The sequence below is a fragment of the Panthera tigris genome, chromosome A2 (genome assembly GCF_018350195.1).
Source record: "Panthera tigris isolate Pti1 chromosome A2, P.tigris_Pti1_mat1.1, whole genome shotgun sequence".
NCBI lineage: Eukaryota > Metazoa > Chordata > Mammalia > Carnivora > Felidae > Panthera > Panthera tigris.
The window spans coordinates 76,831,776-76,857,032 of NC_056661.1; the positions used below are offsets into that span (position 1 = coordinate 76,831,776).

The window sequence follows — 25,257 nt, forward strand, 5'->3', positions numbered from 1 at the left end:
CAAACCCATACCCCACGTGAAGATTGCCCTCACTTACTGAGGCTGTCTCTGCACTCGTACCCGAGCAGCCCTCCACCGTGTGACACTGCACGCGGCAGCATTCCAGCGTGCCCCCCAGTGGCCTCGCCTCAGGACGTTCTGTCTTATAACCAAACAAAATCTCTTCCTGCCAGAACTTAAGACTGGTTTCTCTATTTCTGTCTACTTCTAGAAATAGAAGACCTTTGGTTAGTATCCTCTGATAATAACCATTCATTGCTGTCTTTGAAGATAATGAAGTTCACCTTATTCTCTTGCTCTGGGCACTTGAGTCATATCTGTTGTTCTCTAGACCGTTGCCACTCTTTCTACGTCATTCTCAGAATATGGGAACACTCATTTTTTGAAGAAGATTCAGCACTTTGTAGCCAATGATCTCATTGGTTAGCTAATTAATATCAGGTGATTTCTAATTTGGGTATAATTTCTTTCCTATAAATATTTCACATTCTTTTAATATATTCCTTAAAGAGCAATTATAAACATTTATAAATTATAAATAGTATTTCATGGAGCATCAGCTGGCATCATCTGTTGATCCAAATTAAAGCCTTTGCAAACCTCATCATCTGGGAGGAAAAAATTGCATACCATGTGTATTGTTACATAACCAGCTTCACAGTCAGAAATCTACTATTCGGCTGATCAGACTAAATAGCACAGGAGCAGAAATATCTTTGCCAAGAGTTTGTTTGGGGCAGGCAGTGTTTTCTGCCCTTACAAAGTGTAAAATGCTATTTCAGGCTTCATTATTGATTTATTCACTAACCAGGCAAAACTATGAGTGGATGGAGATTTGTAAAGCTGCGAAGGACCTTGAGAGGTCAGAGAGTGCATAAGGCACTGTGTGAATCATCCAAGACAGATGATTGTCCGTTTCATTCTTAATAATCTCTAGGTAAATGGATTCTAAGATTTCTTCAGTAATCTTCCTAGCATCTTAAAACGGCTTTTATAATTTAAACATTGTTTTATGCTCTTTAACTCTTAGGAAAAATAAACAATACCTTTTTTACCATTGAGGGAAAAAATTCCATAGGACTGAAATAGCAGGTGACGGGTTGGCGGGGCAGGGGTGGGGAGCGGCAGGCAAAAGTTAAATACTGACTGTTAGTGCATTGCCTGTTTTCTCCCTTTTGCAGGTCATTATCCAGCTCAGGAAAGCCTGATGTTCCTTGTTCTCTGTACATGAAGGAGCTTCAAGGTTTCATTGCTAGAGTTATGAGTGACTACTTTAACCACTTTGAATGCTTGGATTTTGTCTTTGACAACACGGAAGCTATTGCCCAAAGAGCAATTGAACTTTTTATTCGCAATGCCAGTCTCATAAGACTTCTTGGCGAAGGTGGGAAGGTACGACTTGCAGCTGATTTTGCTCAGGTAAATTGATGCATAGCTACAAAGGGGGAAATGTTTCAGCCTCTATATTACCTATTTATTGAAAGACTGAGTATGTGTTCTTTTACTGCTTTAAAGAGTTGAAGCTTTAATAAAGAAAAATAAATTCATTTAAACTGAATTGGTAAAAAAAAAAAAAAAAAGAAGAGTTTAGACATACTTTCATGCCAGATATTTTTTCTTTATTTAATAAAAGAGTCATCACTCGTATTTGACATTTCAAAGTTAAGGTGAAGTGGTTCATTCCACATTACAGAAATATGTCCCATTTTTCTGTAATGTAGGGCTTTCTTATTATCCCACGAGATCAATGTTGATAAGAGTAATTAATTAATTTTGCTGGAAAATAATATAGGCAATGAACTGTAAAGGTGCTGGCTGTTGGCATGTAAAGAGAAAAAGCTCCCAGCATGTCTGTAATCCTCTAGTGGCCAGCTCAGTATTCCAAGACAATGTTCTAATTCACTTAGATGCACACTGGACCATCTAGATAAAGGGTCTGATTATTTGGTCTCTTTCTGTTGAACAGAGTACCTTTCTTGTGTATGGCCAGGTTTGAAATCATTCCAGGCTCTCAAACCATGATCACCTCTTATAGAAAGGGTTTTTTCCTTTTTCCTTTAGACAGATTTTTTGGAAGCCTTTCAACAATATCAGAGGCAGAGAAGAAACCCCTCAAACATATAGTTAAAAGATTCAGAAACAGATCATTCATATTTACATAGTATGTCAAAGGTGAACTCATTTTTTTTCTTTTGTTTTTTTTTAATTTTTTTTAATGTTTTATTTATTCTTGAGGGAGAGAGAGACAGAGCATGAGCGGGGATGGGGCACAGAGAGAGGGAGACACAGAATCTGAAGCAGGCTCCAGGCTCTGAACTGTCAGCACAGAGCCTGATGCGGGGCTCAAACCCACGAACCGTGAGATCATGACCTGAGCCGAAGTCGGACGCCCCACCGACTGAGCCACCCAGGCGCCCCAAAGACAAACTCATTTTTCAAGCCTCTCCAAGCTGTTAACTTCACTAGTCTAAATAGTTATTCAGATGGATTGTTCATAGTTTGCCAGATCCCCCCTGCTTATAAAGATAGTCAAATTTTAATGTCCTTATTTATCCCTGTGTGTATCTGGGGACAAGTCTGGGTTCACTATTCCCTTGCTGAGAAGATGTGGTGCACTACTTGGGGGGGGGGGGGCGGTGATTGTCAGACACTCCCTTGTACCTGATAGAGGCACAAAAGGGACCAGGTACATTATCTCACATTTCAAGAGCCAGACTCTTTGCATACGAATTGGGCCAGGATTAGTCATTTTCATCTCCACATGATTTGGAGACCACCAGACCTTAGTAAAGAACCTTCTTTGGGGAATAGGCCTTTAGTGGCGTAGGCATAGAAACAGAAGTTAAATGTTACCATTCGTGTTGCTCCTTTGACCTTTTTCCACTTTCATCAGCTTCGTTCTCATGCCCTTGCACACTTTGTTTTGTTGTTACAGGTTAACACTCCGTCTTAAGGATCGTACATAAGCAGTGTGTTACTTGTCCCTTACTGGCTCCAGGCCGCTGGCTGGACTGAGGGCACAGTCTTGTTAGAAACACCCTGAGCTCTACTCAAACGGGTGTCTGTTCTCTTTCCCCCTTTCCTCCAGAATTTTGTTTTTTCTGTTCCTGTCCTCTTGGCTCCCTGGGGCTCCCTCCCCCACCGGTTTATTTGCATTCTGCTCCAGCTGGTCCTTGAGTCACTTTCCTGGAGGCAGCACTGCAATCAGAGTGGCCAGGAGCAGAGAGAGACAGCAGAGACGGCCAGGATGAGGGCGCTGCCTGCTGTGCCGCAGGCTTTTCGTTGCTGATTTTTATGTGATGTTCCCTTATGAGTCTTGAAAGATGGAGAGCATTGTCCTGTGACCCTTGCTGCCACACCCAGCACCTGCTCCAAATGCAAGGCAGCGGGGGGTGGGTTGACTCCAGAAACCGCATCATTCACAATTTTATTTGGCATTTCTTCTTCCTTAAGACATGTCGCCCAGTAAACCAAACGTTTTCTCAGCTCCCTTCCCTTAAGATCAGTGAAACTCATTAGTCCTCATTACTAACTAAGGCTCCAGGACAGCCTCTCTTTTCCATTTCTTAAATATAGAAGCAGCAGCATCTACTCAGCGTGAGGTCTGTTTCCCTGACTCCTTTGTTCCCTCCCGGACTGTGCATGTGTCCCCACTTCAGAGCATCCTGCCACCCAGCTTGCATACAGTCCCCACCCTGTGGGCTGTGGGCACAGGAGAGACGGGAGGAAGCCCTATCAGAGTTAATCACGTTGTGCCTAGTAGCTTTGGCTAGTGATATCCAGCTACACCCCCGTTTACAAAAATTACAGCGAGTTGGGGGGTTTAATTTGACCTGGTTTCTTGCCACACCTGCAGTTGTACGGTGCTGCGCCTCAGCTTTCTGGATTGTATTTGATCGGACGTGTCTTCCTCAGAGAGTCAAAACACTTAGAAGGCATTACCCTGACATTTGTATTCATGACTGGCATCAGCTGGGGACTGGAAAGCCTTTTGACTGCCTCGTTATTGAAAGTTCTATCAGTTTGTATTCAAAATGAAACAAAGCCATCAAGGCCACTGGAATCAAGAATGCACAAATCCTCTCTGGGTTTTAAAAGTGTTCTTGTGATAAAAGTGCCCACTCTTCTGGCATAAAAAAAAAAAAGAAGAAGCTCAGGAAGAGACCCATAGGAGTAGGTTAGGGACTGCTGCCTAGCTGTCATTCAGTCTGCTTGCAAAGACAGATGATGGTATGTCTTAAAGATTTCTTTAGGAATCCTAACCTGTCCCCTCTGGCACTGTTGCACAGGTGAGAGGGGGAGTAGTTGCCCAGTGCCATCTGGAGGGTTCGTGGTGAGGGAAGTACCCGACATGCAGCCTCCTTAGGAATCAGGTCATGGGCATGAGGTGGTTTCCTACAGGTAATTAATTCCCTGCTGTGACCACATGCTCTCTGTGTCTACAATAATCACACAGCAGTTCTAAAACACTAAGCTTGTTCAAGGCCATTGGTGTCTGCTGACTCAGAATCTCTCCAGGGATTTGTCTACACTGCCCTTTGAAACACACTTCCCTCTGCCCCTCAATATCTTTTCTACCCTGAGGGAGGGGATGGCTAGTGGAATTGGCATTAAATTATTTACTCAGTGGTCCTCCTAGCAGTTTCTATTTATAGGTCTTCTGGTGCCTTTTAAATATACATATGCATATACATATACATACACATATACATATACACATATATATACATATATACATATATATGTGTGTGTGTGTGTGTGTGTATATATATACGTATATATATATATAGTTTTTTGGCCTGAAAATATAAATTTAGAAAAGAAAACAAAATTATCAAGATTTCCATTCCAGTTGCCTTTTCCCCTGAGCAGTGTCAGGCAGGAGAGCGGTAGGAATATCCACAGATGCCCTGTGGTTAACCAAATGTCTGCAGTGGGTATGGAGCAGCTCTGTAATTAGTTCACCGTGCCTGCAGCTGACCGCTCGCCTCCTTCGAACCAGGGAGGGGGGAGAGAAAGGCGTTTGAACATGCCATTTGTGCATCCACAGCTAATTGCAGAGTCACCTCCTCTAAAAGGAACACTCCTGCCCTTTAGAAACATGGCCTTTATTGTTTAATGGAATTCTGGCAGAAGAAAATGGTTTTCAGTAGCCTAGAGGTCCTTTGTTTATTTTAAACATTTAACATTTTGAAATTGTCCCATGGCATAGAAATCTCCTGTATCATCATAGATTACACAGCAACTCAAGGTCTTATTCTCTTATATTGTAATTTTTCCCTAGCTACTTAAATTTGCTTTAACATTCCATCCTGCTCAAGTGCTAAGGCAAAGGTTTTTTGGTTTAATCTTTGAAGATGGTGGAGCCCAGTAGGGTAATTGAAAAAAATGACAAAAATGTTTCATGAAAAATACTTCATGTAATCTCAGTGTGTAAAAACCATCACGCGCACACACACACAAACACACACACGTATATGATTGGAATTACCAAATCAGAGATACATGATAATAGCACTTTTACTTTGTGCTCAGTGTAAAATAAATGCCACATCCTGAAGGAAACCAGTAATTCCATCAAGTGAAGAAACTAAACAGGTCCCAAGGACCCACTGTCTTGTTTGAGAACACTGGCTTCAACCTGCTCTGTTTTGCTTTGTTGGCAAGAATCCTGACTTTCTTAAACCATGAGCTTCTCCCTTTTCATTTACTTAATTTTCTGTATTTTAGAGAGTTTTCTAACCATGTTAAGGTTTCCCTCTAGGACATAGGGGGGCATATTCTGTGTCTTCTATATGTTAGGAGAGAAATTTCACCTGCTCCACCCAGAAATTCCACTAGTTCCCCTCAGAACCATCTCCAGGAAGCTGCCCTCCACTTCCCCCATGACAGTCAGTTCATACATTTGGTATCACACTTGTTATTTTGCTTAGTAATAATCATGTGTATGTATATATGTATATGCAGTATATGTATGTGTATGTATATGCACATACAGCTTTTTATGATTTTGATGAGTAATAATTATATTGTTTAAAGATGGGGCGCTTAGGTGGCTCAATTGGTTAAGCATCTGACTCTTGACTTCATCTGAGGTCATGATCTCACAGTCTGTGAGATCGAGCCCCGTGTTGGGCTCTACGCTCACTGTGCAGAGCCTGCTTGGGGTTCTCTCTCTTCTTCTCTCTCTGCCCCTCCTCCACTCATTCACTTTGTCTCTCTTAAAATAAAAGTATACACCAGTCCTTTATGATAGATAGATAATCTTCACTAAATTTGAAAGAGGTCCCTGAAGGCAAGATAGTCTAATTTATCTGCTCATTCCAATGTCTAACTTGGTGCCTGGCAATTAATAGGGAATCAAAAATATTTCTCAGATGAGTGATTGTTTAGGTCTCCATGGTCTTGCAGTAGGGAAGATTTGAGCAATATTTTAGAACGATGACCAGCAGGACAGAAGCTCTACTTTCCATTCCTGTGTTTTTCTTCAAGGAAGATGCTCCATAATTTTTTTCAGACATTTTCTAAACTATTCTTTACCAGGGTTCTGTTGGTAGCTAGAGAGGAAAAACGGTTTACTATCTGAGATCCGCATATGCGAAAACTTTGCACTTGCTAGATAAAGAACAAATAGCCTACATCTCCCTTTAATGACAAGTAAAATGTCTTGTCAAAGGAGGAAAATAAAGTGAAACCAGTAGTTCTTGAGTCAGGAAGCAAATTAACTTGCTAATAATGTGAAAGGGGGAAAGTTAAAAAAAATGCCGGTAATAATTGCTGCCATTGAACAAGTACCTACTGCATGATCACTCATATTGCTTTGTGGAATTCTCTATTTTATCTGTATACTTCTGTGCATTAGTGCTGTCTCCATTTGACAGATGGGAACCTGGAAAAAGTGAAGTCCGGGGCCACACGGTAGTCATTGTAGATTTGGAATTTGTCATAGTTGTGCTTCCTCCAGAGTTAGGGCTTTTAATCACGTGGGCCAGCTTGGTGAGAAGTGTCATTATTTATACTTAATACAGAAACGCTCATGATGCCTACTTAAAGTAAGGCATGCAGTCCTAAAAACCTTCCCTTCTCCAATTTTTCAGTGGAGAAAAGATCTAAACCTCCTCCTTTTACATAACCAAAAAAATGTTCTTCTATTTTCTTGAAGGAATTGTGTCATGTTACATTTCTTTAGTAAATGCAAAAGTTATCTAAGTTCTTGCCTTTTATTAAATTTTATTGAATTTCAAATTTTTCCTCACAGTCCAGGTAAAATTAAGTTTACTGCAAACTACAACTTTCTGTGATCCAGGTGTGTGTGTCCCCAGTTCAAAATAGGATTCTGACATATTCTGACGAAACTATGGAGTATCTTTTAATGTTTCAGATGGAGTTGGCTGTGAGTCCATTCTGCAGAAGAGTATCTGATTTAGGAAAGTCCTATCGGATGCTGAGGTCATTCAGGTGAGACCTAGTTCTTTTATTGCTGTTGATGTATCCAGATTCTATTAACAGATAAATCCTTTCCCGCTGTTCATGTTGAAAAATACGGAATTGCCAATATTCAACCATTTTATGACCTACAGCAATGGCAATTTCATATGGTTTATCTTAAAAGTTATTATTCAGGATGTGAGGGCGATCTGGCTGCGACATCTGTCACCCCATTGATCGCCAGGGTTGATTCGGCTGATCTGGCTGGCTAGGCGGGTGTCCCCTTCCTCCCTCACCGCTCCATGTGCGTCCCTCCTGAAGCTGCGCGCTCGGTCGAAGAGGACGACCTTCCCCAATAGAGGAGGACCGTTCTTCGGTCAAGGGTATACGAGTAGCTGCGCTCCCCTGCTGGAACCTCCAAACAAGCTCTCAAGGTCCATTTGTAGGAGAACGTAGGGTAGTCAAGCTTCCAAGACTCCAGACACATCCAAATGAGGCGCTGCACGTGGCAGTCTGCCTTTCTTTAAAAAAAAAAAAAAAAGTTATTATTCAAACCAGAAACCCATAGAGAATTATGTGCAGTGATTGTGTGTGTGTGTGCATGCATGTGTGTGACTTTTTAGTTAAAATTCATAAGACCGAGCTGATAAATTTTATTATGTTCTTTCTAGGGAGGATTTTTTTTTTTTACTCCTCATTCTTACAGAAATAGATTGAGTAGTAATACCAGGCAGTTAATAATTATATAGGCATCTTTTTCTGAAGTTTTCATTTGTTCATATATCATTTTCAATCTAACCTACCTCTGAAAAGGTCAGAGGTTAGACTCCATAGCAAAACTATTAAATAGAATATTAAAAGAGTTTAGTGGTAAGATGTAGGGAGTAACTAGAAAGATGGGCTAATGCAGTTGAGCACAAATTTATGATTGAACTTCCTAGAGACCAGTTCAAAAAGAAAAACAGTTACTTCGAATCTACTACCTAAGAATATACTAATTTATGGGAAAATCCTTTGCAGTGCTGGATGCTGAGTTAGGCCTCCCACCACTTCAGACTGTAAGGAACACCGAATAGCTTAACAGCTATGGCTGTTTATTCAATAAGCTGAATAACATCGTAGCACACATAGAAAATGTATACGTTCAAAAAGACGACCAACCCTGTGGGCCGAGGGGACCAAACATAAATACCCATTTTGTGACCACAGCATTCTAGAGGGGAAACCTGATAAAACTGTCTGGAATATCCAAGACCATAATGGTCTTTGAATGTTTCTTTATAAAGGTAAGTGAAGAGATTCCAGGCATGCAGTTTGCTAAAAACTGACTCAGAACTAGAAACCAGGGTAATCAATAAGAAGTATGTCCTTTAAATGATTTCTTCACTGTCTTATGCCATCCACGCTTTTGATAGTAGAAAATTCAGGCGTGATGTCACTTGAAATGTAAGAATCCAAGGTTGTTGATTGAGAGCCCTGTGCTTTTTCTTGCCTATTTGTAATTGGCCAAGATTTCTTTTTAATGCCAAAACAAGAACCTGAGTTATTTTCCTCAAATGTGCCTTTTACAGTGTTGGGTTTTAAAAAAACTTAAAGTGGGATCACAGGTGTTTTCAGATACCTTCTTTGGATCTGCTCAGACCTTTTAAAAAGTATTTAAATATTTTGTTGAAGTCTTAGGGTTTGACATTACCAAACATGGACAGGTCGAAAGATTAAAGGGTCCTGAGGTCACTGATCCACCAGTCATCTGCCTGTATCATAAAAATAATCTGTGAAGACTCCTGTGAAGTCACTGAGTTATATGGTAACCCAGCAATTCCAGGGGTAATAAGACACTGCCCCAAGTTACAGAATCAACTAGTATGCGGGAGGTCATTAACCACCTAGCTATTGACAAAAGTGTGGGAAAGCTGTCATTTGGGATTTGCCATATTAAGATGAGGCTATTATTTTTGGTAGTCCCGGCCGCATGTTTATTGCATGTGTATGAATTAAAATAGTGTTTATCTTTCTATGGGCTGAGGCAAGATAGCTTTTACCCATGTGCTTTTAAATTGTATCACAGTGTGGGATACAAGTTCTGAGGGTTTCGCATGAAACCAGTTCTGTTGTCAGTCATGTAAGATGGGAATTTTCTGGCAACTCTCCCAATTCTCTCATGAGAAAACGAACCTCTAAAGGAGCATTTAAAGTTAGAGTGGTGACACCGTCTAGTACCAATTTATGGATTAAAAAATTGATATTGATCAACGTATAATTTAAAAAAATGTTTTTTATAGCTAGCTTCTCTGATGGGGCAATGGTCAGTCGGGATGGGCATCAAACTTTGACCATGACTCATAGTAAGAGGTATTTTATATTGCAATCTGGCATACACTTGCACGCAAACACACTCAGACCCATACACACACATGCATACCCACATAGGTGTGGTGAAACAATAATTACTCTTCTCATTCTCTGACATTTCTAGTTTGGTTATTTTATCCCACTACATTGGTTTCATGACCTGCTAATAGTTTGCATCAGCAGTCTCTCACCTTCCTCACAGGGCCTCAACTCTTGAATTTCAGCTGCTAGTGGCAGGGGCAGAATTGTTCCTTTCTACACTTGTGAAGATCTGTGTCCTTCTCTCCTGGAGTTCTCCTGCCCCTGAGCTTCCTCTTGCAGAGGACTCCTTAGCACCAAGGTCTTGGCACATAATGTTAAGAGAACAATTAGTGTATGTATATATACACACACACATATATATCCATTGCCAATGGAGCATGCTCTGTAACTTGAATTTAGTGAAAACTTCTAACACAGATTTTTATATACCAATTTATTCCTGCAGTTACATTGAATCTACGAAATCTGTTGACTTGAATTTAGCACTTTCTCAGTTGTTTGATAGGACTTGGATGACCATTTGAGAAAGATTTTAGGATGAACTGGATCAGGAAATAAAAATGAAAGCATGGTATATTCTGGGGTTCAAATCTAGCTCTAGTCTGCAAAGAATGTTTTAGGGCCCATCCTTTGGGAAGAGAGACACCAGTACATGCCATTTACCTCTGTCTGTAAACATTGTTGGGAAAGCCCTGGTTTCTTTACTGTTGTCATAGGAAGAGAATGACTTAAGTAAAGCTTACCTGTGTGGAGGGTCCTACACAGTCTTTCCCTAGAGAGGAGAGATTCAGTACCGAGTAATCTTTGTTCCAGTATCCCTAATGTCAGCCCTCTGTTTGCCTCTCTGAAAACATGTGTTAGATGTCTGTCTTTTCTCCACAATTAGTCCTGAGCAATTGGAATGGAAGGGCCCGCTCTTGTTAATTCTGTCATCTGTGCTGGGAGTTGTGATGAGGGGCCATGTACATGACTGACCTTGACTCTCATTCATGGGTCTCCTCCCATGAGTCACCAGTTCAGTCGGAACCAGTTCAGTGGCAGTCAGTGGAGGTTGGCCAAATAATCTGCCACACTAATAGGATCAAATATATGCCGCCATTAACAATTCACAGTGTTGGTTAGTAGCTAATAATATGAGAAAAAACTTTGTAATGCATCACAAAATGAAAAAAAAAACAGGCTAGTAAACAGTATATATGATATAATCCCTGCTATTTTTAAAATAATAAGTATGTATGGAGAGGAAAAGTCAAGAAGGATAAACAACATTTTTTTGATGGATTGTCACTGGTGAGTTTCCCTTTAGAGGTTTTCTATATTTTTCATGGTTTTTGCCTTGGTGGTTCTATATTTGTAGTTAGAAAAGCCAGTAAATATATTTTAAAGTCCCTCTTGTAGTGTTATTCCCACTTAAAAATAACAAAGAAGCTAAAAAATGATATAAAATACTGTAAAACATCATGTAAGGAGGAGAGCGGGGTGAGAAAAATAGGCGGCCTTGCAACGAAAAGCCAGGTTGGCCTACATCTGAATCAGAGGTGGTGGCTACAGGAGAGGGCGGCAGGCCCCGTGCAATGGCCTTTTTGCGAGGGAGAGTGACAGTGCCAGCCAGACCCCCAGTGCAGCACCCCTCACCCAACACACACACACACCCGCACACACACGCGCGCGCCCTTATGGATTTTCCCCCGTGATGGATGCCATCTGCTGCAGGGTGCTTGCTTCTTGACAGTAACAGTAGTGGACTGTTGAATTACGCCAGCAAACTTCTTGCATACATTTACATTTTACTGTCTCCTTTAGAGTTTCCCAGGCAGCGGGAATTTTTTCTTCCCCAGGACAGAATGACGCCTCAGGAAGCTGCTGACATTAGGGATTTGCCCTTGGGTGATTTGTGTTTCCACTCGAGACACATCCTTGTCCATCCCTCTGCAGCAGGGCATTGTCCCCTAAGTGGGGTTTACAAGGGTGGTTACCCTAGCTCCACTTGGCCAGGGGCCTGAAAGCACTCTCAGTGCAGATCTTAGTGAGGCAAGGGACAGAACCGGGACCTCGTGCTTTTACCAGCTCAGAGACACAGACCCAGGCCCCAACACCTTTGCTTTGGAGGGCACAGTGTCGCCCCTGGATTATGTCCACGGCGTGCTCCGCCAGAAGCCATCAGGAGACAGGCTGCCATGAGGGACCTGTTGGCCTGAGGGGCTGGAGAAGAAGGAAACCATCAGTAACCTTGGAGTATAGAATTCCCGTCAGCTGGTTTCACCTGTAGGCGTGGTGAGAGTTTGCTATGTCTACAGTTTGTCCTGCTGCTTGGAATTCTCCCCTCCACGCCCACATGTTTGTAGAATGAAAGCTTCCATTTTTAGCACCAGGACCCCCAAATGTGTTCTTTTCTTTTCACATGTGAATCTGGGGTTCTTAATCCATCCCATGAAGTAACTACTTCCCCAGGGTTTCTGGATTCTTTACTCTGAGTTTCAGATTTCAACATTGTAGCCAGAAGGCAGCCACATCCTGGGCTGGATTTGGTTTGCTGTTTGCCAATACTTTGGCAGTGCTGGGAGCACGCTGGTAAATGTGGAGGGATGGGTATTTCGCTGATTATCGTTTTTATTGCGGTCCGTATTTGACCACTGACTGCGTGTTCAGGCTGTGTGCTAAGTGTTTCACTGATACTCCACCATTTGACCTTCACAATGACACAAGTCAGGAGTGACTCCCAGGACGCCTTGATGCTGGGGCTGCTTGTCTGAAAGTCCTGTGGGAATTCCAGATCTGCCTTCCAGACCCCGGGCTGCCTGATCCCCAACTGTGCTTGTAACCACTACACCCCAGAGCTTATTCCAGAAGTTCCCATTTGTTTTCACTCTGATTCTAGAATAGCATCCGAATGCATATACAAATCATCCAGGAAAATGTCAGTTTCAGGTGAATCTAAACTCCTTGCTTTAGTGGTGACCTCTTGTTATGAATGCTGCATCTCACTGTCGTCTGCTGTGTACAGGCTTCTAGGACATGCCCGAAGAACGTTGAGCCAAATGTGCACTTTTATTTCTGGAGGGTGTCTTCCTGAAACCCTGCCTCCTTTCCCGCCTGGGCTGCTGGGGTTCATGACATCTAGATCCTAAGAAAGGAAGCTAAGAGTTCTCTAACCTCTTTACTTTGAGTCTTGACCCACCTGCAACCCTCAGCCTCCTGCTTTGTTCTCTCCTGGGACCCCCATGGCCCCTTCTGCCACAGCACCCTGACCCCTCCTGCAGGCCTCCACCGTCCTCTTCCCCTCTCCAGAAGGCCAGACCCTTGTGTGCCCTGTGCAGGGGGAAGAGTGTTCCCTCCCCTCCACTCTCATTTCTCTGCTGTTTCCAGATGTCATTGCGTGTTCTCGGTGGTCTTGCCACCTTCCCAGGCCCCTGAGCAAAAGGAAGTTTGCAGTGAGGGGTGGCAGGTGGCATGGGCTGCTGCCGATGTTGCATGTGGATGCGGGAACAGCAGTGTCCCTTCACTTCATCACTGGCCTCCACGGATGACCAGCAGCCCCCCAGCTGGAAGTCCTTTCGGGGTGGAGACCCCCTACTGGAAAGACTGCTTCTTCTAATGGGACCTAATACTTCTGATTAATGAGGACTGCCTGCTGTCTGTAAAGTTTAACCTTGAAAGTGCTGCTCTGTTTAGCGTGTTCTCTAAGAATGATGCTGTGGCATTTGGGGTAACTGCGTTTTATAACACCTTAATTAATTTCCTTTTGTTCCTCATGTCACCTCAGATGGTGATTTATTTTTTAACTTGCCAGTGTTTCAGATTCCACCTGGAGTCAGGGAGAAGGGAAGTTCTCATGCTGTGTTCGTTCAGACTCTTAAAACAAGCACCATGAGTAAAATGTCTGCCTTTGATGTGTACAGGTAATTATGTCAGTGATGCATAGTGTGGAATCAGATCCACTGTGGCAGTCCTTGTAGTGGCTAGAGTGGGAGATTGGGTCTTGGCACAAAAATAACTGCTGAGACTCACAGCCACAGAGGGACAGGTGATGAACAGACGGGCTCGTGCGAGCCGGTTCTCACCATGCCTGGTTACAAAGGTACATCAGCCGGCAACCACCGAGTGGGTCACCTGCGAGCCTCCCTCCGTGCTGTCCTCATGCCCTTCCACCCCGGTGTCGTCCTCAGTGTGCATCAAGAACAGATTGAAGGGGGGGCACCTGGGTGGCTCAGTCAGTTGCACGTCCGACTTCAGCTCAGGTCATGATCTCACAGTTCCTGGGTTCAAGCCCTGCGTCGGCCTCTGTGCTGACAGCTCAGAGCCTGGAGCCTGCTTCAGATTCTGTGTCTCCCTCTCTCTCTCTGCCCCTCCCCCACCCAACTCTGTCTCTCTCTCAAAAATAAATAAACATTAAAAAAAATAAAAAATAGATTGAAGAAATTAAAAAACAGTATTCAAACCATGAAAGCAATTTAATTGCTGTAGCTACGTTTCATATTTGACTTTAAACCCCCTGGGGTAAAAGAGAATCCCATTCAGCTATGTAATTGTCATTTTCAGGAGGAAGGAAATACATGAATTTTAAGAGAATTCTCTGTGCTCATTGATACAGAATTGTAAATCACCTATACCTGGGACATCATATATGGAGCACTGAGAGACGCGGGGACCAAAATTCTCGGTCGTCGTCCTGTAATAGAGGCAGAAAGGATTCTGTATGGCTGCTCTTCCCTATGTCAAGGCCTGTCACACAGGACTGGTCCCCCAGGGTCTCCTTCTGTCACGAACCTGGGTTCAAGGTGAATCCTGCCAAAATCAGATGGCACGGGCAGAGTGAGCTTTCCCGGGGCAAGGGGAGAGCCTCATAGGACCAGAGAGGCAGGGAGTGAGGGGAAGGCGTGCGTTCTCCTGTCTCCCTGCGTCCCTCACAGCAGCTGTCAGGCATGCCAGACCTGCAGGATGAGCCTATGACCCAGTGCAAGGACCCCTCCCCACAGCTCACACAGGAGCTTGTGCCTTGCCACTGGCACAGCAAAGCAGACCGCGTGGCTACCAGCTGGTTTTGGAGTTGCAGAGAGCTTTCTGGGAATGTCGGCCACTCCTGGGGACTTTGGCTGGGAGCTGTCTTTGCTGCTGGAACAGTAGGGCTCCAGCCTGCAGGAAGCGGGACTGGGCACAGCCTCATCCCCGTGCCGGCCCAGAGTCAGTGTCCCCTCATTGCCCTGCAGCAACATAAGGTCAAGCCGGGTGAAAATATTGCTGTGAGAGACTGTGTGATACGGCTGAAGTACACAGGTGACTGGAGGTCCGCTTTGACCCAGAGAGAACGTGGGGGCCCTTAAGAAATAATGGTGTGTCCTTCAAATGGTGTCCTGTAAACATTGGTTTTCTCAGGGTTTTCTGTAGAAGTTGTTGACAATTGAAATTGTGCTTTTACCAGGGCTCTCTGTTCCCTGCTAAGTCTGCCTGCTCTAAAAACATGTTGAGTAGTTGCTGTAGTTGATATCCTAAAAGAGTCTGCATGGAAAAACTAAGAGCCAGGATATCTGTATTTGAATCCTTAGTCTTCCCTTTTCTAGCTTTTACATGGTCTCTCCACCCCTCAGTTTTCCCTACCTGTAGAATGGGGGTAGAGCAGTACCTCCCTCATAGGGCTGTTTGCCTGAATGTTTGAAGTGCTGGAATATTGAAGCCTGGCACACTGTGAACGCCGCGTGTGGCAGGTGTTGCTGTGGTAGTGTTCAAACCTGGGAGCTCCCTCCCAGATGGAGACATTCACACAAGGACTTACCGGGATGCCTACAGACAAAACCAAACTTCCCTCGGTGACCGTTTCATACCTTCTCAGGAGCTTGGCTCTGCGTGCAGTTCTGCAGCGTGGGGCCCCGTGAGAGCATTTGGGCCTGGAGGATGTTTACGGCAGGTGTGCTGTGGGCTCAGTGTGGCCCCCAGAGGGCCTGGGCTGGAACTTTATGGATTGTTGGTGATGGTCAACACAAGCGGAATGAAACGTTTCCACAATGACTATGGAAAAGAAATTAAGGAGAATGTTACTTGATAAAATGCTTGAAATTAGAAAACTCCCTACCCGAGATAGATTTCATTTTCAGAATAGTTAATACAAGGACGTTCCGATAATAATCTGGATCCATTGAGAACCGGCTGCCTGTTGAGAGCACTCGTGACTCTGACATCAAACCTGGACATGGATGTGAGGAAGAAGCCGGTCTTCTGGGTCCTGCGGGCCTCCCGTGTGGATTGGGGGTAATTAGGATGGGGTGAGGCAAGAGCCCAGGACACAGAGCTGTTGCACACACTTTGGAATCATTTCTGCTCTGCCGGGAGGTGCCACTGCCCTCTTCCCTCTTGAGATTCAGCCCCTACAGAGGGGCCTGTCCACCTCCTGTCCGTCAGAGCCCACGGCCAATGAGAGGTCAATAAAAGTTTCTGATTACTCTTGCCAGCCTTTTGATTGGTGGTGATTGGTGGTGGGGTAGATTTGCCCGTGCATTCGTGTGGTGTTTTGGAAGGGAGCTGGCATAAATCTTGACGGAATGTTCAGAAGATAATAATTTAGTACATGTGGGGTATCATTGCCCTTTGAGAGCTGTGTAGACCATGTTTGCATTTACCCATGCTAGGTTATAGCCCAAAGAGGGATTTTTATTTAAAGTGAAAGCTGGAAGTTTTGATCAAGATAAGTATCTGTTGGTTATAACTGTTTGAAGGCTTTACTGCTGCTTTGATTTCAGACTATTAATCAGATGAGCTCTAAAAGGGGAATTTGCTGAGCCACCTTGAAGTCAAGTTATACCCATAGGCCAGGGGAGGCCAGCCTGCCAGAGTGTAGGTTAGGGGTGTGTGTGTGTGTGTGTGTGTGTGTGTGTGTGTGTGTGTGTGTGTGTCTCTCTCTCTCTCTCTCTCTCTCTCTCTCTCTCTCTTTAGGCTGAATTGGGGGTGGTGGTTAAGAATGGCTAAGAATTAGCCAGTTTAGGACGAATGCTATTATTCATTCTCCCGCTCTTAGCTATTATAACTACTATGCTATTCTTCTAACGTGCTATTAAGATTCTTCTACCAAATCACCTCTTTCAGTATTGAACAAAGTGAAATAACTTTTGCTTTTTCTTCTCTTAGACCGCTGATCTTCCAGAAGAATGAACATGTGGCCACTAGCCCTGCATTGGGGGATGTTATTCCATTCAGCATCATTATTCAGTTTTTGTTCACCAGAGCACCCCCTGAGCTGAAATCCCCTTTTCAGGTAATAAAGTAAAGCCAGAACTCTCTTGTGAGTTCTCCCTTCTAAGTCTATAAATACAGAGCCCCAGTCACTGAATGGGTTCCTGGCCTTCTCTTGCATTCCTCAGTCATGGATCTCTGCCTTAGCAGTGACAGATTGCCCACTGCTCAGCGCCCGCTCTCAGCAGTGGAGAAATTACCCTGGGGAAGCCAGAGTTCACCTTTTAAATATAATGACACAAGTAATTGATTCATAAAGCTTTTTTGATGGAGGCACCATTTCCTCTGCTGACCCACCTTCAACTGACAAATCGAAAAGGTTCCTTGGAGGTCAGGAAGGTGCACCAAAGGCTTGCCGCCTTCCTGCGGGCAGGTGTTCGGGTAATTTCACATTGGGAATCCTTGAGCAGCACTTGCTGTCCTTGACGGACACTGTGTGAACACCCTGTCTCTGCCTGTGTTCCCACCCTGCAGAGGGCAGAATGGTCCCATGCGCGCTTCTCCCAGTGGCTGGATGACCATCCATCTGAAAAGGACAGGCTCCTCCTTATCAGGTAAGGCCATGCGCCCCTGGGACACCTGCCTGTTCCAGCTCGGGGGGGGGGGGGGGGGCAGGGTTGCAGAGGGGAAGGAGGCCAGGCAGTGCTTGGGGCACTCAGTGGCACCGCCTTGCGGCAGGCCGCCTGCGAGCATAGGCACTTATGTGTGGGACACCCTGCGGTTGCAGCTGTTGGGCACAACGTGCTTTGCTGTCTGTGTCTTTCACTTCCACATCTTCACATCGCCTGTTGTGCTGTCCCCTGACTGGTATAGCCCTAAGAGCTGTGCGCCCTGGTTTTGAAAACCCATGTCCCCAGTGAAAAGCCCTAGAGCCCCATTTTCTGCTTCATTGTCATGTGTTGTGGTCACTGAATCGGTGGAGCAGAGATATGAGTAAACTTTTAAAAGTAACCGAACGCGATCCAGTTATTAGCAGAAAACAAGGACAAACCCAGTGGCCGTCCGGTCAGCCTTGGCCCAGACGCCCGGGTGCGGAGCGGCCGCAGGAACCGCACACATCAGGCGGCTCTCCCTCAGCGTTCTCCCCTGAAAGTACTCTCTCCCAAGTCACAGGCCTTCCAGTCACCAAGTCCAAACGGTGCTGTGCTTGCCTTCTCGCTCTGTAGCTTTAGAGTTGAGTCAACGCCACTTCCTTCTGGAAATGCCACACTGACTGAACAGTTCACTATGTGCCAGGCCCTGAGGACACAAAGCAGACCAAGAGAAGCCCTTCCCTCCAGAGTTTCTGTGACACCTCTGTCATCTGCTTCCGTTCTAATCTGTCTGGTCGTTTTTGTTTTTTTTTCTCCCTCGGTTTCATTTGCAGAATTGACTTCTGTCCGCTCTTCAAATGGCATCATCTCCCCCAACTTGTGCCTGGCTCTTTTTCTTTCACATTCCGTGAGTGCTTTGGTCCCCAGGTGAGCTCACCTAGACCCCGAGTCTAGTGATCTCCTCTGTCCTCATGGCTCCCAGGCCTGTGACTCACCTTGATTGTCTGGGACCTCAGGCCAGCAGCCTGGCCATCATATCACTCACAGTCCCACACAGTTCTCAAGCCCAAAGTGTTAAAAATAAATCCTCTTTCGTCTCAAATCTGCTCATTTCTCCCAGACTCTCCGTCTCGGTTGGGGTGTCACCATTACCTTCTGGCCACTCTAGAAAACCTTTGCAACATCATTCAGCTCCTCTGTCACCCTCATTCTCCAAATCTCAGTCAGTCGTACTTTTTAAATAGCTCTGGAAACATTCTCCTCTCTCCTGGGGTGTCCTAACACTGTCAGTCTGGGGACCACCACACCGAGCAAGCTTGAGCCTCAGTGCAGAGTAAGGAGCTGGGTTCCCCAGAGCCAGAGTGGGGCTAATGCGGTAAGGTGGTTCTCAACCACACTCGCGTGGCAGATCCCTTTACAGAGCACTGGAAAAGCCTGGTGACCAGGCCACACCCTCAGCTACCTCCAAATCTGCAGGGCTGGGACCTGGGAAAGGCAGTTCCACAGCACAGCTGACACTGGGACCCACCGTCCTGGTGAGAGACCCTGCCAGGCAGGCAGCTGTGGGGGGCCGATGAGAAACATGAGCCCCTTGGATTCTGGGAGGGGCATTTGGGGCTCAGAGCCAGGGGCGGGGAGCTCCTGGCCCTCCAGAGCCTATGTGAATAGGAAGCAGATTATCCTGGGCGCCCGCTCTTCTTCCTTGCTCGTCTGTGACTCTCCTCACCCGTGAGGATGCCACATGAGTCTCCCGTGGGTTCCTGTGGCCCGTCAGAGCTGCCCTCAGTCGGGACTCTAGAGTGGAAGAGACTTGGCCTGGGCCTAACTCAGATTTGCTGCATCTTTGTGGATTTTAACCCCCGAGTCTCAAAGACTCGCTCAGCCGTGGCACACAGGGTAACAGAGGATCCAGGATTCAGTTAATTGAACAGGGCCCATTTTTGTCTTCTTAGCAAGTTGGAATGAGTTCATCCATGACAGTTGTCCTGCTGTGGGTACATCACAAATCTGTTTTGTTTTGCTTCTCTTTAAAATGTCTCCTGAGTGATTTCATCGGTAGTGCTGTTGCTAAGCCTATATTTAGCAACTGAAAATCATGCTCAGAAATACTGTCATGCTTTTTAAATAAGGCCCATCCATCACTCTGCACATGTCTGATATCAGAACCTTCAAGCCCCAGGCAGAAAACTGAGCCCTCCTTGGGGGATTCCAAAACACCATGCTCCTGCTACTGTCCAGGCTGCTGGCAAGGAGGGAAGCTTTGTCCTAGAGAATGTTCTTTCTTATCTGTTACTGCAAAACTAATTTAGTGCCTGCATACTGAAGCACCACTGGGTGAACTCCTTTCCCCTTTGGATAAACCCAGGGTGACTATTGCTCTTTAAGTGTCAGTAGATTCGTTCTGACTTTTGGGGCAGACCTTGCCGCGTGCCCCTGCACTCCCCCTGGCACACTGTGTTAAGTTGTCATAAATAGGCCAAGTCGAGGAGAGTTACTGCTGCTCAGTAAGTGGCAAATAATGAACTCTCTTCCGCCTTCCTTTCTGCTTCCTTTTGACACCAGAGCTTTCTCTAGAGCATGAGTGGATATTGGTCACATTCATTTTAAAATCAGACTAATCACTGACTCCTGGGGCCAAGTGGTGTAAGCGGGAGAAAACTGTTCGTCCTCTGCCCCCACCAAGCAGGTGCTGCGGACATGTGCACCCCCAGGGACATAGGTGACAGCTGCAGGGGAGCGCCTGTGGCTCTATGGGTGTTGAGTGAGGACTGGCTCCTCAGTGCTGCAGAACTCTGGATTCCTGCAGCCCAGCAGCACCTCTTCCGCTCGTAGCCCTGCCCTCCTCTGCTCTTCCTCTGTCTGCGTTGAACACCTGTTTTACAGTGTCGGAAACATTTACGAGCCCTATTTGCCTATCGGACCTTTTATCTGTGCATTTATGACACAGTTGTCAGTGCCAGATGCGTCCCGAACCCTTTGCCCTCCTGCCTCTCAGGGCCTGCAGGCTGAGAACTGTTCTGACTCCTGTGCGCTTCTGCAGAACGGCGGGGTCCCTGTTGATGAGAGTTACGTTCGGTCTCTTCTCCCGGTATCCCTGCGGCTCTAGGCACCTTCAGTTCTGGGGACTGGGTGCCCGAGACGGGACCAACAGGGAGGATGGAGCCCAGGGGAGGCAGGGACTTCCCTGCCTGGGAAGGCACATAGTAGATCTGGGAGCCATGTATGTATTTCAGTATGAAGTACACTGATAATTCATGCCTGACAGAGACGAATTTTGTGTTCCATAAAGACCTCTACTTGAGCAGTGTTGCCGTGTTACCACAAACCATTCCTCTACTAATTGTGCAATTCCTGAACGACTTTTTTCTTTCAATAAGGGTAACTTTAACCATCTGCTTATTTTGATTACAAACGCGAGTTGAGACTAACTCTTACATAATGCCTGGCCTGACTTCCAAGAAAGCTGAGGTTGTGCTCAAGCGAATGAAGTTATTTAATAATTGCTTGAAAATCTTGTGCTGATTTTACGTGGGAGGGTAGCTTGAATCTGTTTTTCTCCCCGTAGTTCTGATGGTGTTTTTCATGAATACCAAAAAACCAAACTCATTTCTGAACTTTCTCCTACATATTGTGTAGTTTACATGATGTCTTATCCTTTTGATGCAAATGGGACTGCTAAGTGGATTTTTGGTTCATTTATTAGATAAAATGGATCTAATTCATTCACTACAGACTGATTGCAGTCTCTGCACATTTCAGTGCATTAATTTGTTAGACTGATATTTATACACCATTGTCTCAAAGACAGTTGGAGCCCTTGGGGGATTTCTCTTCTATGTATGAATCTGCAGGGGCTACGTTTTGGGAGTGGGGTGATTGCCCAGGATGCCATAGCAACTTGAAAAGTATTACTAAAAGCAGTAAGTTTTTTCATAAGGAAATAGTTTCATTAAGGTTCAGCTCTGACATGAACTAAGGCATCTCACAAAACATTATTTTCTAAGAGCATTAAATTCCATTTTTCATGTCTGTGCTGCTTTTGAGGATCTTACAATCACGTTTCTCCTTTATTCACTTTCTTCTGCACACTTGTCATTACTTTTCATTACGGATTATCTTCCTGTATTTCTAATTCATTTTTTTAAAATTCATTGATCATGCATTTGTCAAGCACTAGGTCCTGGGGCTGCACAAAGAAACAAAACAGCCCCAACCCTCCAAACTAAGTTACGTTCTTTAGAGGGAAACTCACCATGGAACAGATACTTGCAGCATAATAGATACTCAAGTACAAAGTGATGACGCCCTGACGGAAGTGTGAACCTGCTGGGTTACGTGGAGACCCTCAGGCTGTCTGGAAGCCTGGTGGGGAGAACAGTGAGCACTGTTAGAAAGGTTCCTCCGTGTTCCTGGAAGAGCGCCAGGTGCTTCCCAGCACTGTCTTCCCATTCCCATAGCTGCATGGTGTAGGTGTCCTTCCCAGTTGGCAGACGAGCAGACAGGCTTGAAAGGTGGCCCGGATCACATGGTGAGGCAGTGGGGCCGAGCCTGATAAACCAGCTGTGCTTCCTAAGGAAGGGCCTGCTGCTCCCTCTGCATAGCTGATCTACGGTGGCCACACCCCGAACAGAGCCTGCGATTCGGGCTCCCACGAAGCCACAACCGTTGATGCAGAAGTCCTGGACCTTTCCACAAATTCTCGTGACTCCCAAGTGGTTTCTTCTGTGCTGCCAGGAGTTAGGCTGTATCAAAAAGAAGGCCTGAGTACTGGCCCCTAGGAAAGGGCTCTGCAGGGACAGCACAGAAGGACATTCCAAGCATTCAGAAGATGATGGAGAAAGGTGTCTCAGGAAGGAGAGAGTCAGCATGGTCGGAGAGAAACCAGCCCTTTTGCAGCCTTGCCTTGTTAGGCAGAGACCGCTTTTTTCAGTGATACTCGCACAGACGTCCCGGCTCTCTCCGGGTCGACATCACGGTTGGGGTGAGAGTCATGAATGGGGTGAAACTGCTCTGTACGTGTGTAGGTAACACAAACAATGGAAACTGATTATTTGAAGGTCTTTTTAGGCCACAGCAAACTATCTAGAACCCAGTAGTAGCACAGGCAGGGTCGGGGGAGGTGGATGATGAAGCTGGTGCTCAGTGGGTTGTGAATTCATCGAGTGACAGGCACCGTGCATCAGAGCCACCAGCAGGGGCTGAGACCCCGCCTCTGAGGCGACAGCAGTAATTGGTGCCCACCTGGCAGGATTCAAAACAGAAGCAAAGGGGAGAGGAGGGACTTGGGTGTGGAAATCTGTAAGGTGGATTAAAGGAGGACTTTAGATAGAGACCTTTGGAGATGATGGGGCCCTTTGTTGAAATAGGGGAAGGTGAGCAGAACACTACCCTAAGGGAGTTTTATCACCCAAGTCTCTTTTCTTTTTTGGTAGACTTCGTTTTTGATAGCAGGTTTAGGCTCCCAGCAATAGTAGAGGGGGTTCAGAGAGTTCCCATCCACCCTCAGCCTCCCCCGTTAACATCGTCCCCCATGGGTGGTCCGTTGTTCTAGTCGATGAACCCACCTTAACACATCATCGTCACCCAGAGCCCCTAGTTTTCATTAGGGTTCTCTCTCGGCGTTGTACATTCTGGGGGACTGCCTGTGTGATAGGCAAGTTTGAAGGGTACCTGAAAGAAAGCAGATCATGCTGCCCAAAACACAGATGGAAACAAGTCAGGAGGGAGGTCACGGTGGAAATAAGAGACTGGGCACTCAGTTATGCATTGCAGCGAGGGCTGTGACGTGGCTGGCAGGGTGGAGGGCGCTATAGAACCAGCGCTAATCAACACATCTGAGCAAGAGGCAGTCTGCTCAGTGTTTGGGAGCAAAAAAACCAGTTAAGAATCATAGAGTAGGTGGGACTTGAGACTGAGTATGTGGGCTGAGTAATGGTATTATTAACTTATATCTTCATAGAAACACTCTAATCTCCATGTGAAACTTCAAGAAAACAGTACGATTATGACAAAATTATTATACTTGTAAATAGACTAATAAAAAATTTTAAACCATTTTCTTTAGCTCCAATTAAACATCTAACACTTAAACCATCTGGCTCAGAGATTGGAAAACTTTCTCCATAAAGGTCCAGAGAGTAGATATTTTAGGCTTTGCAGGCCATATGGCCTCTGCCTTGACAAGTCCTGTCAGCCATTGTGGTATGAAAGCCACCAGAGAGTAGATGAGCAAGCAGAGCACTGCACTTGGCCTCTGGACTCCCAGATCGAATTCAGGAGAACATCATAAATTTTAACTGGCCGGGACCACATACTCCTCATCACCCAATTTGCCAAAAAATCCGAGCCCAAGAGCTATACAACCCGTGGGTTCATACTCTCCTCAAATACAGGAATATAACATGCCTTCCAGGGTTCCCTGTGTGGGGAAGAGCCCCGGACCCCAGCGCTCCCCAGTGGGCCTTTCCACGGTGTGGGGCTCCCCCTTGTGAGCTCTGTGAACAAGCGCAAGCTGCAGGAGGCTCTTCTCAAGTCTAACAGAGAAGGGAAACTGAGAACATCGGCGACCAGAGAGCCCGTGACCACTGAGCACAATGCGGACCCAGAAATGTTCCTATTTCCACATTCGCCATAATAAGAGTAAATTTTTGAAGGCTGTTGGCCACCTAGCCTGTGGAGCTGGGCATAGCAATTCCAGAAAAGGGCTTGTTTTAAATATCAGTACCCTCTAAGTGGTTTTATCTTTTATGTCATTTTTTGACATTGTTTTCATTTTTGTTTTCAGGGGAGCTTTGGAAGCCTACGTTCAGTCAGTAAGAAGTAGAGAAGGCAAAGAATTTGCACCAGTTTATCCCATAATGGTTCAGCTGCTTCAAAAAGCTATGTCTGCTCTTCATGAATAACTTGAAGTATTTCTTACTCTTTGTCGTACGCTGACCCGATTCAAGGTTGGCAGCTAACCTAAATAACATGTTCTAGAGAACAGCTCCCATCCACTGTTTTAAGAATGTAATTGACCTCTCCATATTTCCTATTGATCTTCTGCCTTACCTGGTTAGCCCTTCTACCTTAAGTAGCATAAAATGTCAAAATAGGTTTGTCATCACCAACCTTCGAACTCCATGGGCTTGATTTTTCCAGAAAGACATCCAACTCTTTTTTCCACCCCCCTCCTTCCAGGCTTTTTCTGAGACCAGCTGAAATTTCTTTCCCATTACGTAAGATTCCCCCTGCACGTGTACACACATCCTAAGTCCTCACTGCTTTTTAAGGGCTCTGATCAAGTTACATAAGTACCCTGCCACTCCCCACTTACCTTCGTCCTCACTAGATCAATGTGTGGCCCTGGAATCACGGTGGAAGCTTTAGAAAATCCTGATGCCCGATTTGTACCCCAGATGGAACACATCTGAGGGTAGGAGCCAGGCATGAGTATTTTTTGAAAACATGCCCAGTGGCTTCCAACATGCAACGAAGTCTGGGAACCACAGGCATACCCCAAAGTGAAGACGTAGGGTTAACTTGTTTAGGTATGTCCTAGTGTATCTTTAATAAAGACAGAGCCATGCTGTCTTTATACTCCGTGTGTTATTTTATTAAAAGACTGTGGGGCCTGTTTCACTTTGTAAGATGTTGAGTTAAAAATAATCTTTAGTCTACAAAGATTCTTACAAATAGGTCA

At 45.3% G+C, this 25,257-nt stretch overlaps 1 protein-coding gene across 1 annotated transcript in view; it reads left to right on the top strand.

Moving 5' to 3' along the window:
- Window positions 1–24,598, top strand: part of COG5 (component of oligomeric golgi complex 5) — a 312,502-nt gene extending 287,904 nt beyond the window's left edge. The window contains exons 18-22 of the mRNA XM_007083949.3: window positions 1,182–1,419; window positions 7,382–7,458; window positions 16,939–17,065; window positions 17,518–17,597; window positions 24,361–24,598. Of these exons, the coding sequence (XP_007084011.2) occupies window positions 1,182–1,419; window positions 7,382–7,458; window positions 16,939–17,065; window positions 17,518–17,597; window positions 24,361–24,478 (640 nt within the window). The 3' untranslated portion in view covers window positions 24,479–24,598. The remainder of the gene's footprint in view (window positions 1–1,181; window positions 1,420–7,381; window positions 7,459–16,938; window positions 17,066–17,517; window positions 17,598–24,360) is intronic.
- The last annotated feature ends 659 nt before the right edge of the window (window positions 24,599–25,257 follow it).